This window comes from Leuresthes tenuis, unplaced genomic scaffold (genome assembly GCF_036924035.1).
Source record: "Leuresthes tenuis unplaced genomic scaffold, fLeuTen1.0.hap1 SCAF_11, whole genome shotgun sequence".
NCBI lineage: Eukaryota > Metazoa > Chordata > Actinopteri > Atheriniformes > Atherinopsidae > Leuresthes > Leuresthes tenuis.
This window is the reverse complement of record NW_027325365.1, coordinates 36,244,727-36,261,074: the sequence shown is the minus strand read 5'-3', so window position 1 is coordinate 36,261,074 and position 16,348 is coordinate 36,244,727. Positions and strand designations below refer to the sequence as shown.

The 16,348-nt window shown below is 43.3% G+C and overlaps 1 protein-coding gene across 1 annotated transcript in view; it reads right to left on the bottom strand.

Moving 5' to 3' along the window:
- The window catches only part of gfra3 (GDNF family receptor alpha 3), a 109,996-nt gene that overhangs the window by 31,645 nt on the left and 62,003 nt on the right, over window positions 1-16,348 (bottom strand). The window contains exon 3 of the mRNA XM_072396314.1: window positions 974-1,045. Coding sequence (XP_072252415.1) covers window positions 974-1,045 — 72 coding nt within the window. The remainder of the gene's footprint in view (window positions 1-973; window positions 1,046-16,348) is intronic.

Below are 16,348 nucleotides of genomic sequence, written 5' to 3'. Positions count from 1 at the left end.
TTTGTTGAATGAATATTTAATTTAATTGAATAACAGTTGCATAATAATATGTTCCTTTATGTTCACTCCAAGGCCATGTGCAAATTTGACTGTTACTGAATGCGTGGCAAGTAACTTTTAATTTAAAAGACCATGTGAGGATGAAAGATCAAGAAGACCACCAGAATCAGCGAACGATTTTGTGACTGATGGGGAAGGAGACAGGAAATGAAGAAGCAAGGGAAAATGGAAAACGGGGGTTGATTGTTTACTCAAATGAGGAATCTTTTTTTTTTTGTCCACAATAATATCATATTCTGAACATAATACATCCTGGGGACACACTGACCTGATATGACTCAATGCAAGGAGTGAAGTTACACTGGGATGTCTTCTCGTTCTCCTTATAAAAATTATACTGTTTGAAAAGCAGCAAAAAAACTCAGGATGTGTTATTCACACCAAACCTCCTCCTTATCTTTGATGATCATTTCTGCAGACAGTGAAAAAGTAGCTGTGAGCACAGCTAGATCATTCCTGTTGATAGAATTGCTTTTTAAAAGGGCTCGATCAAAACAATCCTATTTACAAATAGCTCAGTGTATACACTGCAAAAAAGGGCTATGCACTGTCTTGCAGTGTATCTCTTTGACTGGGGAATTATTGTAAGTGATTGTAAGTGACCAGTGATATACTTAGCAGGGGGCTCTCCTACAATTATTACACCATAATGAAAATGGTAGACTTAGTATTTTCGAAGAGGAGTTGATACTCTTTGAATGAGAATCTATTGAAACAACCAAGTGTCCATAAGCTGTGATGCATTTTGTAGTGGTTCTGCATCAGCTTCACCTCCGACACAGAATGAATATGCCCATATTTAATTAATGACTCATTTCTATCACTAAAGATGCATTATATACGCCCCCATGACCTCACTCCTCACCCACTTTTTGTGAAATTCTGACATTTTAGGGCAGCCTAAGTAACTTACCTGCCACTAAAGAGGCCATGCGAGAGTCTATTAATGTGTCATCATAGGGGGAGATTTCCAGTTCATCCTTCCCTGTAGAAAAGGAAAACAAACATTGGCAAATACATGGGTGATCATTCACAAAAAAGAAACACTGTATTGGAAGAAACAAATCTAAGACACATACTGATGTAATTGGCTGACATAGATGAAGGGACATCGTATATTTAATTGAATATAGTAAAAAGACAATAAAACACATTAAAACTGAGTTTGACCTGACCTTTTGTAATTGTTACTCTTACATCTTCTTTTCATATATTTGACTATAGAAATAGGGGCCAGATGTATGAAACTGTGAAGCTTCATAACTAAAACTGAGTGCAGACAAAGGCAAAAATGTGCATTCATATTCTTTTTGCCAAATTTAAAAAGTTGTGTGTAAGCATTTCGTTTCTTTGTAAAAGTCCCTATCATTGTAAAATTGTACATATGTGCAAGAGTCTATTCACATTTTTAGTAATCCACACTCCATTAATGAATCATTTGGTTAAACACTATTTAGAACACAACAAAACTGGATCTTGCTAAATGTAAATAAAGATTTTAACAGAAAGAAGGCACAACTGAAATACTTGTTGTGGATAATGGAATACTTCCCACTATTATCACTGATGTATCATCAAGTAGAGCAGCTTTAGAAGTATCTTTAGAACCTGATTTGTATTTAGATGGCTTCTGCCCAGTTGATCTCTCTGAGCTAACAACAGCAATAGTCTCTTCTAAACCATCAACTTGTATTTTAGACCCAATCCCAACCAGACTGTTCAAGGAGGTTTTCCCCTTAATTGACACTTCCATATTGGATTTGATCAATCGGTCTTTGTTGACAGGATATGTACCTCAGACTTTTAAGGTTGCTGTAATTAAACCTTTACTTAAAAAACCTACTCTTGATTCAGAAGTGTTGGCTAATTATCGACCTATATCCAATCTCCCTTTTTTGTCTAAAGTTCTTGAAAAAATAGTTGCAGCTCAACTTTGTGATCAGTTACATAGAAATAATCTGTTTGAAGAGTTTCAGTCAGGATTCAGAGTGCATCATAGCACAGAAACAGCACTGGTGAAAGTTACCAATGATCTCCTCTTAGCCTCTGATAGCGGACTTGTTTCTGTGCTTGTCCTGTTGGATCTCAGTGCTGCATTTGATACGATCGATCACAGCATTCTGTTACAGAGACTTGAACATGTTATTGGGATTAAAGGAACTGCATTAGGCTGGTTTAAGTCATATTTATCATATTATCATATTTAGTTCCTCAGGGTTCTGTGCTTGGACCGATTCTTTTTACTTTATACATGCTTCCATTAGGTAACATTATTAGACAGCATGGCATACATTTCCATTGTTATGCTGATGATACTCAGCTGTACTTATCTATGAAACCAAATGAAACCAATAGGTTGGTCAGACTACAAGCCTGTCTTAAAGACATAAAGACCTGGATGACTCAGAACTGTCTGCTTCTAAATTCAGACAAAACTGAAGCTGTTCTCTTTGGACCTGAGCGCTTCAGGGAGAAATTGTCTAGTTAAATAGTTACTCTAGATGGTATTTCCTTGGCTTCTAGTTCTACAGTGAGGAACTTTGGAGTTATTTTTGACCAGAATTTATCATTTGACGCACATGTAAAACTGGTTTCTAGGACTGCCTTCTTTCACCTTCGTAATATTGCTAAAATCAGGAACATCCTGTCTCAGGGTGATGCAGAGAAACTAGTTCATGCATTTGTTACTTCAGGATTGGACTACTGTAATTCTTTATTATTGGGCCGTCCCACATATTCTCTGAAAAGCATCCAGCTGATCCAAAACTAACAGGAGAGATCATGTTTCTCCAGTTTTAGCTTCTCATCATAGGCTCCCTGTTAAATTCAGAATAGAATTTAAGATTCTTCTCCTCACATATAAAGCTCTTAATGACCGAGCTCCATCATATCTTAAAGATCTCTGGTTCTATAGCTTAACATGGCTACTAGCTCTCTCCCTCCATCTCCTGCCTTCTCTTGTTCCATGTGTCTGATGTTTAGTTACTCCTCTGCTTCCTTTAACGATAATGATACATGTAACAAATGTTTCACGTAACAAATGTTATATGTACCATTTGGGGGATTACTACTCCCCCCCAAAACCCCACAATGACTGTGTCTGCTCCCAGACCATCCTAATTTAATAAATGGCATACACTTTGTTTGCTATGCTGATGATATTCAGCAATACTTATCTATGAAACCAGATGAAACCAATCAGTTGGTCAGACTACAAGCATGTCTTAAAGACCTGGATGACTCAAAATTTTCTGCTTCTAAATTGAAACAAAACTGAAGTTGTTATCTGTGGACCTGAGCGTTTCAGGGAAAACTTGTCTTTCTATACAGGTACTCTAGATGATAGTTCCTTGTCTTCTAGTTCTACAGTGAGGAACCTTGGAGTTATTTCTGACCAGTATCTGTCATTTGACTCACATATAAAACAGATTTCTAAGACTGCCTTCTTTCACCTTCGTAATATTGTTAAAATCAGGAACATCCTGTCTCAGGGTGATGCAGATAAACTAGTCCATGCATTTTTATATGCATTTACCACAGAGGATGAGACCAAGTGTCAGAGTTGTAGACTGTGTGCTGCAGGTGGGGCGGAGCAGGCCATGGAGAGTGTCAGGCAGAGTCTCTGAATCTCCTGCTGCACACCTGTTGCTCATCTACCTTCATCAGTCACTGGCTTGATAAGGACTGGCTGGAGCCACAGACGACGTCAGATTGTCTTATTACCTTTGTGGTAAATCTGGTTCTCAGTTTACTTTCGTAACAAAGAAATTCCTTGCTCCTTACCTCTTGCCTTCTCTTCCCGTTACTCCCCATTGAGATGTTCATTCCTGGAATCCAGTTGGATTATTACTCCTTCGGTTATTCATCATTCTACTCCGGATCTGCTGTCTCTCATGCCTGCTCACCCTGCCTGCACCTCTGAACAGCTTCACAACATCTACAACTCCTGGTACCCCTCCTGTGTCAATCCTCGCCTGGAAACAAGTGCTCTGCTTGCTTCACATTACGAATTCCCCTTGGACCTTACTAACAACCACTCCTGTTATAGTGACCCACCACAATCCAGAATCTCCTGGAAACCTCTGTACCTACACATCATTGTAAATAAAACCAATCTCCATCCTACTCAGTCTCGGTCTGCTTTTGGGTTCTAACCTTGTTTATGTACGTGGCTACCAGCACCCATGACACCAAGGAAACCAACTTGCAAATTATCCCTTGCTGGAAATAAAATCGTTAAGACTTTTCATTCAGTGTGTGGTGTAATTCGAATCTGAGGTCACTGGTCATTACACCTTCAGAGCTTGGTTAGCTTGAGAGATTCTGGAAGCAAATGACAGGTACCAACAGCCTAAATGGAATATGGCTCAGGCAGTTATGGAAGCAAAAACCCAGATGAGGGTGGAGTTTTGTGAGGCTATGAAAAGTTACTTTCGGTTGGCCTCAAAAAGATTCTGGCAAGCCATCAGACATCTCAGGTGGAGAAAGTAGTGCTTTGCCAATACTGTTTAGAATAGGGGGCAGATTGCTGCTGACCAAGACTGGGAATATAATCCAGGGGTGGAAAAAATACATTGAGGATCTTCTTAATCTGCTTGAAACCAGAAGTGGGGGAGTTTTTTTTGGGGGGGGGGTGTCATCAATCACTGGGACTGAAGTTGCTATGGTCGTTTGACAACTCTGCGGTGGCAATACTGGAAGGGGTGGATAGTATCAGCACTGAGTTCCATAAAGTCTTTGGCTGTATTGGTTGACACACCTGTGCAACATTATATGGAAGTTGCTTAGAACTGGCAGACTGGAGTGGTGGTCCCTCTTTTTGATAACGTGGACAAGAGGTTGTGTTCCAACTGCAGGGATGTCCCACTTTTCAACCTCCCTTGGAAATTCTATGCCAGTGTGCTGGACAGAAGAGTCCAGCAGATAGTCAATTGTCATTTTCAGAACGTGGTTTTCATCCTAGTTGGAACACTGGCCCAGGTCTTTACCCTCACAAGGATATTAGAGGGTGCATAGGAGTTTGCCCAAGCAGTCTTCATGTGTTTTATGGACTTGGAGAAGGCTTATAACCATGTTCCTTGTGGTGTCCTTTGGGAGTATGACGTATTAGCCTCTTGTTGGGCCATTCAGTTCCTGTCGGACTGGAATGAAAGCTTGGACTGCATTGCTGGCAGTAAGTCAGATTCTTTTCCGATGTGTGCTAGTCTCTGTCAGGGTTGCCCTTTGTCACCAATTCTATTCAGAACTTTTATGGACAGAATTTCTTGCTGCAGCCAAGGGTCAAAGAGTTTACAGTTTGGTTGGCTTAGGATTGCGTCTTTGCTTTTGGCAAATTATGTGGTCCTGTTGGTTTCATCAAGTAGAAACCTTCAGCAAGCACAAGGGCAATTTGCATCCGAGTGTAAAGCAGCCGTGAGAAGAATAAGCACCTCCAAGTCTGAGGCCAAGGTCTTCAGTTGGAAAAGGGTGGATTGCCAACTCCAGGTTGGGGGTGAGTCACTGCTTCATGTGGAGGAGTTTAAGTATCCAGGTGTGTTGTTCATGAGTGGGGGTAGAAAGGAGCAGGAAATTGATTGGGGCAGCGTCTACTGGTCTGTGGGTAATGACCAAAGAAATGAGATTGCGAATATAAGTGGCAGAAATTAGCTTCCTCCAAAGGGTGGCTGGGCTCACCTTTAGCAATATAGTGGGGAATTTGCTCATCCAAGCAGAGTTCAGAGTAGAGTCGCTGCTTCTCCGCATCTAGTCAGAATGTCTTCCGAATGACTCCATAGGGAGGTGTTTCGGACATATTCCACCAGGAGGAGGGCTTTGGGGCAGACCCAAGACCAGCTGGAGAGACTATATATCCCAGTTGGGAATGTCTCAATGTCTGTCTGGCAGAGCTGGATGAGGTGGCTTGGAAAAGGGAGGTCTGGGGATCTCTACGTACACTGTTGCCCCTGCAACCCAGACAGATGGGGAATGCAGAAGCTTCGACCATATTATTACTCCATTACTAAGAGCTCTTTAATGGCTCAGAGTTCAGCACAGAATTACCATTAAAATCCTCTTGAAACAAGAGACAACTTTCTGATTTCCTCACTGTGTATAATCAGACCAGGTGTAGGTCTTTTAATTGGTCCCAGAATTAGATCCAAGTCCCTGTGGTTGCTCTCAGTTACTGTGGTCCAGTGCTCTTTGACAAACAAGTCCTGCTTCCCACATGCCCACATAGTCCACTGCAGCCTAATATTCTGCACTAGGGCTCTAATGGTAACAGTCTCGGATTTCCCACCCCTGTTTCCCCATCACATTCACGCTAATCCCCCCCCACATTAGACAATAGTAGGCCAGGTAGAGGAATACTAATCGATCCAAGTGGATTTCCCTCAAACTCTTATATGGGCTTTCTTCTGTCTCTTTCTGGGTCAGTGGCTCTGCTTGAGATGGTGTCTGGTCTGTCTATATCGGGGGCAGAAAGAATCTAAGGGTCTGCTACATGTAAATCCTAGCGTTACCTTTTCTGATGCTGATAAGTGTATCTTAATTACAGTAACTGCATTCCTAAGTTAAATAAAGATGCAGAGCATAGCAAAAGACTTCCCTGCTACCGCATACTTGTGTGCCATTGTTGTTATTAGAAATTAAATCTACCAACCATTTAAAGCAGTTGGTTATATCAAGACTCTATAGAAGCATAAGTAATTGATGTCTCATAAAGAGAAGAACATGAAAAAAGATACAGAGTAATGGAACAATTATCCAGACAGATCAAGAGTGCCAGTATTAGTCATGTGTATTATCAAATCACTCAAAATCACAAATTATTGAAAAGACAACAATTATGGTCAAAATTGCTCTACTACCATGTGTTTTGAGTCCATCCATGTGTTTTGTTGTCCATGTTTTTTCATTGCACATTATGTCTAAGAAAGAATTTCCTACTTGTTATTGCTGCTACTTTTTCTTCTCATACATCGGGGATGTGTAGACATCTGGAACTGGACATTTATTATTATTATTATTCATCTTCTTCTTATGACCAGGAGGCACAGTTGAGATCATACTCATACAAATCTGACCTTTCATGCTTTGGCCTCAGCAAACCTCCCTATCATTGAGTCCATATCCAATGTTTTTTGGACCTCATGTTCTATAGAAATGGTTGCGAGGGCAGATAGTCTGTGCTGAGACATTGTGGAGCGCATGTACGTTTTCAGTCCCTTTAGTGTTGAAAAGCTTCTCTCACCTGAAGCTACAGCGACAGGGAGAGTAAGGAGGTGTCTTAGGGCTATGCTCAGATTTGGATAAATGTCTAAGACACTCTCCTTATATATATGCTCTAGCATTTCAAGTGGTGATGTGATGTGTGGGGGGAAGGACCGAACAGCTCCTTCAATCTCCATCTTAAGGTCCTCTGCATGCACATCCTCCACTGCTTGCTCCAACGTTCGGCAGCACTCTTGAAGCTTTCCTCCCTGAACGGTGCTTCTCAATAGCTCAGATGAATAAAGAAACCCATAAAGGTTATAGAAAACCTGCACGTTTGAGAATCTCTCTTTTAAAGTTGCACTGGCTGTGTCAACAAGATGGAGGAAAAACTCTCTTTTAAAGAACTCCTCTGGAGTAGACCGAGTCTCATTTCTCCCCTCATAATCGAACTGCCTTTTTCTTGCTCTCTGTCACACCTCAGGCCAGCTCATCTCAACCTCCATCTTCTCTGCCATTTCCCTGGCATCTGTTTGTGCAGACTTAAAGCCACGCTTTCTAAATTCCTCCAAATAGTCGGACACTGCCATGACAGTCTCAACTGACACACTGGGGCTCTGCAAGATTGTACTGACACGGTTTATGTGAAACAACACATTGTACCAAACAAAGGTACTCACCATGAATGACCACTTTGTCATGTTCTCTCTGGGGCTTTCAGCAGTGGAGGCACATTCTGGCTCCTTCTTCAATGTTGCATGCTCCTGCACAGCTGTCAACGCATCCACAATCTCAGGAAGCTGGTAGCGCACCGCGTTCACAGCATCCAAATGACATTCCCATCTTGTTGTGCACAAGGCTTTTACTGACAAATCTTTCACATGATCCTGAAGAATTGTCCAATGTTGAACAGAGCCACTAAACAAATTATACAGGCTTTGCAATGTCCCAAAGTACCCTAAAAAATTGTTGAGGACTTGGCAGCATCCCCAACCACCAGGTTTAATGTGTGGCTGCCATATGGAACACAAAGAGCTTTGGGGTTGAGTTGAAGGTGCCTCGCCTGGACCCCTTACCTTTTCCCTTGCATGTTGCTGCCGTTATCATATGACGGCAGTCAGAGACATCCAAGCCCAGTCTTTCCAGGTGTCCCAGAAACAGGTCAAAATGGCCTTTGCCAGTGGTGTCATCTGCCACAAGGAATCCCATGAAGTGCTCATGGATAGACACTCCTTTTGTGAGCTCACAGTTAACAATCCGCAATACCACTGACAGTTGCTCATCGTGGCTGACATCTGGTGTGCAGTCCATGATGAGTATTATTTTTCTGCATCTCTCATAAACCAATATTTTATTCACAACGGAATATATAAATAGAACATAGAAAACATATTGAATGTTGAAAGTGAGACATTCAGTTTCGTGAAAAATATAAGCTCATCGTGAATTTGTTGGCAGCGCCATTTCTCCAAAAAATATTGACACACTCACATTAGGTCTTGGGGGGTGGTAGCACTGAGTGGCATCTGGTGGGCGGGGCTCTTTGGGTATGTAGGCTGCCCAGAGGGCCGCGCTTCCCAGTTCTACAAGGGTGAGGGGAGGGGTCTTCCCACACCCCTGTTGCCTGGTTGCTGCCCGGGGTGGGAGGGGCCAAGAGGATGAGTTATTCTACTGGTTCAGGGCCTGTGGTGGCTGAGGGGGCTGCTGGCCCCCTGGTGTGCCCGCTGCGCCACACCCCAGCGGAGTTGAGGGAGGACGTGCGGATGTATGGGATGTGTGTGTGGTCTGGGCCTGGGTCTAGGCCTGGGTCTAGGACTTGCTGTCCTCTGGCCTGCTTGTGCTGTTCCCGATGGGGGGGCGTTGCCTCTCCCCGCTGCTCATGACTTTACCCACCTGTGGGCACATCTTGACTCCCGGGGCAGTTGGCTAGGGGTGCTGGGGCAGGCGCTGACCCACTGTGTGGCTGTCTGGGGCGCTTGGCCCTCTGGGGAACTACAGCAGCGATTCGAACACACAGACTGGAGTGTATTTGCTACCCAGGCCACATTGACTCTTACGCCTCCTCCGTGCTGGACTTCATCAACACCAGCATCAACAGTGTCACCACTCACAAACGGATCACTACTTTCCCGAACCAGAAGCCGTGGATGAATAGAGAAGTCCGCCTACTGCTGAAGGCACGAGACGCCGCCTTCAGATCTGGTGATGCTCAGGCCTACTCTTCATCCAGGGCTGACTGACATTTTCAACCTGTCGCTGGCCCAAGCAGCTGTTCCCACATGCTTCAAAACCACCTCCATTGTGCCAGTGCCAAAACATTCCAAAGCTGAGAGCCTCAACGACTTCCGCCCTGTTGCACTCACCCCCACCATCGTGAAGTGCTTCGAGAGGCTGGTCCTGGCTCACCTCAAAACCTGCTTACCACCCACACTTGACCCCTTCCAATTTGCCTACCGCCAGAATAGGAGCACGCAGGATGCCATCTCCACAGCACTACACTCTGCCCTTGCTCACCTGGACAATAATAACACCTATGTGAGAATGCTGTTCAGACTTTAGCTCAGCATTCAACACCATCATCCCCTCCAAACTGATTAGCAAACTCAGTGACCTGGGTATCAATGCCTCCCTCTGCAACTGGGTACTTGACTTTCTAACCAACAGACCCCAGTCTGTTAGGCTGGAGAACCACACCTTCTCTGAACTCATCCTGAACACCGGCATCCCACAGGGCTGTGTGCTGAGTCCTCTCCTCTACTCCCTCTTCACCTACGACTGCACGCCTGTACATGGTTCTATTACCATTATCAAGTTTGCTGCCTCATCAGCAACAATGATGAGACGGCATACAGAGAAGAGGTTCAGCATCTGGCAGAGTGGTGCGCCGCCAACAACCTGGCTCTCAACACCAAGAAGACCAAAGAGCTCATTGTGGACTTCAGGAAGAAGAGTGGTACACCCACCCCCATCCTTATCGACGGGACTGAGGTTGAGCGTGTCACCAGCTTCAAGTTCCTGGGGGTCCACATCTCCGAGGATCTCTCTTGGTCTCTCAACACCTCAACCCTGGTCAAGAAGGCACACCAGCGCCTCTTCTTCCTGAGGAGGCTGAAGAAGGCCCATCTTTCTCCTCAGATCCTGGTGAACTTCTACCACTGCACCATAGAGAGCATCCTCACCAACTGTATCTCAGTATGGTATGGCAGCTGCTCTGTTGCAGAACAGAAGTCACTCCAGAGGGTGGTGAAAACCGCCCAACGCATCACAGGTTCCCCACTCCCCTCCATTGAGACTGTCTAGAGCAAGAGGTGCCTGCGGAGGGCGTGCAGTATTGTCAAGGACAGCTCTCACCCCAGCCACAGACTGTTTGACGTCCTCCCCTCCGGGAGGCGCTACATGGTGCTCCGTTCCCGGACGAGCAGGTTCAGGAAAAGCTTCCTCCCTGCAGCAGTCACCCTGCTAAACTCTCAACCTCAACCTGCATTTAGTCACTTTACATACGCACATACTCTGCACTTTAACCACTTTTACTGCTGTTTTGCACTTCTGGTTGGATGCTAACTGCATTTCGTTGTCTCAGTACCTGTACCTGTGCTAGTTGACTCTAATCTAATCTAATCTAATCTAATCCACAGTTATGTTGTATGCGATTGCCGCTACTTGTGCTCGTTTTTGTTTGTGTGTTTGTCTTTTTCTCTGCTTGTGTGCTTTCAGATGCTCCTGGTGCCGCTAAGGCTGGATTCTCCACAGAGGTGTAGCTACAGGTGTAGCAGCTGGTTGTCTGGTTTTTCGGGAGCTTTACATTTATAAAGCAAATCTGTTTGGCATAAAAGGTATTCAGATTACAATTCTGCTGCCGTAATGCTGGATAGGACAAGGGGGGCACTAAATTTCCCAACATCTCTGTTATACACATTTTGCACCTCAGTTATAAAGGCTCACTAAGCATGACATTGCCCAAACCAGCTCAAGAGGATTGCTAAACGAGCTCCCAACAGCTTTCAATGTGAATAATTTAGAAATGTTTGGATAACATAGAAAAAGTCTGAGAACTATGCACAAAAGCTTATTAATACTTACACATGAATGTTCATTGGCAGGGCTTTCAAGTCACTAAGCCTGAGAGTCAGGTGCTACATCCATTTTTTCACTCAGTGAAAATTTCACAACGTATAACATTGGCAAAACAAGAGGAGACTGACACCTTTAGTATTATTAGCTTGAATGCAGATTTTGCTTGACTATCAACAAATCTGGCAACCTTTACGACAAACATCCATAATACTACACAGCAAGAATGGGTACACACTGCAGGAACACTTCTTGCTGCTTCACTCTGGCTTGGGAGGCTGTAGATTGTGTAAACACACCCACCACCAGAAAAAAACAAGGCCATGTGTATTTGTTTGGGCATGAAAACACTCAAAAAGCAGTATGCAACAACTGCAAAGTCGAGGTAATGCAAGGAGGATGCCGCATCAAAGTCATTCAACACCACAAGCCTAATATGTCATTTGAAAAACCACTACCCAGGACTACACAAACAATTGCAGGAAGCAAATGCTGCTAACGCTAACCAGCAGGCTAAAAAGAAAGAAGCTGCAGCCCAATCCAGCAGGTACTCGACGAGACAAAAAAAAAATTATCAAGGACAGCGCAAAAGCCAGGTTAATTACCAACAAAGTAATGGAAATGATTGCTCTTGATGACCAGCCATTTTCCATAGTGGAGGACCGAGGATTTCGGCGATTGATAGAGCACATTGAACCCCGCTACAGCATGCCAGCATGTCGGCGCTACTTTTCCGACGTCTCCCTCCCTGCTTTGTACGAAATCGTGGCCACGCATATCCACAAATTGTTAGACAATGTGACTGACATTAGCTTCACTACGGTTATATGGAGTTCAGACGTAAGTCAGATGAGTATGTTGAGCCTTACTGTTCAGTGGGTTGATGGCAACTTTGAAATGAAGAGAGCTGTTTTACATGCGCAAGAGTTTGCGGGATCGCATATGGGGGTTGCCATCGCTGGCTCATTTGACAGCATGTTTGCTACGTGGAAAATTGAAAAAGCTTCGTGACAATGCGCGGAATATGTAGAAGGCAATGGAGGAGTACAGCGTGAAAAGCGTGGACTGCAGCCAGCAGTGCATGATGCAGTGTTAAGCCAGCGCAGCATTTCAGACTGTGTGGCTCTCAGGAGGAAAATAATTGGACATTTTCTCCACTCCCAACTCGCCACCTCTCGGCTGACAGACAAACAGCAAGAGTTAGGCTTGAAAATCATGATGCTACAATAAGCTGTCGCAACCAGATGGAATAGTACTTAATATATGATGAAAAGTCTACTGGATCAGAAGTGCGCACTTTGTGTGTATGGAGCAGACCATGAGCTGCCTGCTTGTTTAAGTGCATATCAGTGGGGCCTCGTTGAAAACATGACCACGCTTTTCACTCGATTTGAACAATTAACAAGGGAGATCAGCTCACATCTGGCTGCTACTGCGGCCGTGATTCCCTCTGTTGTGGCACTGAAACGTTTACTGACCACGGCAGCTGAGACGGACAGTGTGGTCCACACAGCGAAGCACACTCTACTGGAAGCTGTGAACAAGCGATTTGGAAGCCCTTTCTCTGAGCCGCTTTACTACTTGGCAACGGTCCTTGACCCCCGGTATAAAGAGCGTTATTTTGACACAGTCACCAAGCAAGCGGCGGTAAATATGCTCCAGAAGCAAGTGGACAAAATGACGCACAGCGAGAGCGCTACGGAGACACCGGACACAGAATAACCGCAATAGAAGAAGATAAGAACAAGCGAGGAGGGTGGAAAGTCGCTGTTTGACATGCAAGATGAAATTCTGGAGGAAAACTCGACCATGGAACAGCAGGCAGGCCTGACAAGCCACACAAGTGTGCAGGTATAGTATTATCAGACCCAGTCTTTTACTCAAATAAATAAGTCTGTTAAAATCCTTTGTGCAGTGATTTTCATTTTGTTTATTGATGTGCTGTACATTCTATAGAGTTACTAAAATAATAGATGTACTTAATGAAAAAGCTAATTGTTATAAATATATTATTTAGTAATGCTTCTCTGCTGCCTTGAGTTTAACTTTTAGCACTGGTCATCTCATCAGAGCAAAGTTCATCAAACCTCTTAATGTCTAGATTGCTGGTCATTTATTAGACATGTATTGTAATACACTTGTCTACATTCCTGTAGGTGCATGGCTACCTGAGTGAGCCCCTCATCCCCAGAAGTGAGAGCCCACTGCAGTATTGGAAAAGCAACATGTTTTGCTTTCCTGCCCTGGCCAAAGCAGCATGCAAGTACCTTTCAGCTCCATGTACAAGTGTGGACAGCGAACGTCTCTTCTCTGCTGCATCACATATTGTTGATGAAAAGAGAAACAGGATCCAGTGTGAGAAAGCAAAAATGCTTCTCTTTTGTAAAAAAAAAAAAAAAACTGCCTTTGCTGATGAAGTAGGCCTGGACTATAACTTACTGCACAGTGTTAGGTGGAAACACTGTTTCAGTGTTTGGGACATTTACTTTGAGTACATTGTGGCTGCTTTAAGTTGGAAAATGTACAAAGACCACCATGTGTTTTGAATTACAGTTATGTCACAGTTCTCATATTTTCATTATAGATGGGTCTTGAAATTGACATGTTTTTTTTTTTTATGTTTGCTTGGTATAAACAATGTTTCAGTGTTTGACATTGACTTGAAAATTACAGTGCAAGTTGAAAAAATGTGCACTAACAGTCAGGACATGTTTTGGATATTTTGATGTACCCTTTTTCACAGATTTGAGTTAAATTGGAGTGCACAGAGCTGAAAACATGTTGCCATGAATACTGGCATGTTTGATAATTGGTAAAGGTTGGTTACTTATATTTTATGGTAGCCTTGTAACCTTGTATTTAGAAGTAAAATAAGTCTGGAAAATAAAGAAAGACATTCAAAAATTCAGTTTGCATGATTTTCAGTCTGTACAAAATGTTATCATCTCAGTAACAGCAAAATTAATATTGGATATCGGTATCGGACAGAATTTTTATATCGGTGCATCCCTACTGCATAGTCACTGGAGATGCAGAGGGGTGCGTAACACCTCAACTTCTCCCAATGAGCACTTCTGGGGGCATGGGCTTAGAGGGAAAAAAGCAGAGTGCAGTGGTTAAAGGCCAACAGTTTACCGATAGAGGTAAACAGGATAGCCACTTAACATGTAACAGTCAAATAAAGCCACCTCACCTACCCAAAACACTCAACAACTCCAGAAACCATGAACGATTCCCCACAAAGTAGCTCAACACAACCAAGCTGCCATTTAGATTGTGGATATAATGCATGTAGATTATGCCCCAGCTCACAAAATGCTTGACTTATCCAACAGACCTTATTCACAGTCAACATTCTGACTCATCAGACAATGAGAAAGACAAGGGTAATGAATGATATTAACCATGGCAAAGTTCCTTTTATTTCCCTGGAAACTAAATTAATTGACCAGTGTGCATTAAAGAATGCTCTTCCACTAATTAAAATACATCTTGATATTTATGTTTCTTCTAATAATCTAATAATATGGCCCACCTCAAAGGAGGGTTATATCACTAGAGAAATACGTAAAGATTCTTGTTTGGACTGATGATGTACATCATAGAAATAACTATCATTAGTCAATAGGACATCTCTCTTACATTCATATCAACTTAGATGAGGCGTAAGCTGATGCTGATGGGAGGTTAAATAAAGAGTCACCATGATCTCATGTTAATGAGGATAACTTTTGTCCAATTGTGAATCCCATCAGTAGCGTCCTGACTGACTCCAGCAAATTATTTAAGTACAATCCGAAGTAAACTCAATCGAGAATGTACTGACATGCAAAGTGTTTATGTATGTAAATCCTATCCAAGGCTATATATTTATAGTAATGACACGCTAGAGCAGCTTAGCAGCACTGGGAACTGAAGAGTGTATAATTACACTAATGCTCCACTGACTAATAGGCCACAGGGGAGAAAGTATGCTGGCTAGTGTTAGCTCATTTATTGATGCACACAACACATGCTTTACTGATGGTGCACTCAGTGACAAATTTCTAACTTCTAACTGCTAATGTATTTTAGAACAACAATCTGAAGACATATTTCCGTGTTGGAAGATAAAACATGAAACAAAGTACAGGTAAGCTATATTAGTACATATATTTCCTCTATCAAGTAAACAATAAAATGTATTTTACATAAATATAAATACAAAACCAAAAACAAGTGTTTTAACATCCCACTTCTGAGTTACAGGGAATGCAGCATCATCTGAACATGAAGTTATGCTCAGATAAAGAGGGGGAGGCTTTATAACCTTGTAAAGTTACATATGTTTACCCTGCAAAATTGAACACATTTCTGAACCCAACTGACTCTTTCTGTTAATGTAGCACTGTGCCACCAAGCTGTCACCAGTGTTTTCAGACATCTTTAACCAGTCCATTTCTGAATGTCGTGTACTATCCGGTTTCAAGACATGCACCATCGTCCCAGTTCCAAAGAAGGACAAGATAATGTGCCTAAATGACTACAAACCTGTTGCTCTGACATCTGTGGTCATGAAGAGCTTTGAGAGACTCATTCTGTTCTTCCTTAAACCACTCACGGACCCCCTCCTGGACCCCTTACAGTTTGCCTACAGAGCAAATCGCTCTGTGGACGACGCCATTAACCTTAGCCTCCACCACATACTCCAGCACCTGGACCAGCCAAGCTCCTACGTCAGGGCCCTGTTTGTGGATTATAGTTTGGCCTTCGACACCATCCTCCCAGACTGTCTGCACACCACGCTGCTACAGCTGCAGGTACCTCGCCCCATCTGTGAGTGGATTACAGACTTTCTCACCAACAGGAAGCAACAAGTTTAGGTTGGCATCCACCTGTCGGCCCCCTCACCACCAACACCGGAAGTCCATAAGGTTGAGTCCTCTCCCCTTATCTGTTCTCCCTGTACACCAACGACTGCACCTCCAGCCACTCTTCCATCAAGCTGGTTAAGTTTGCAGATAACACCTCGGTCCTGGGACTCATC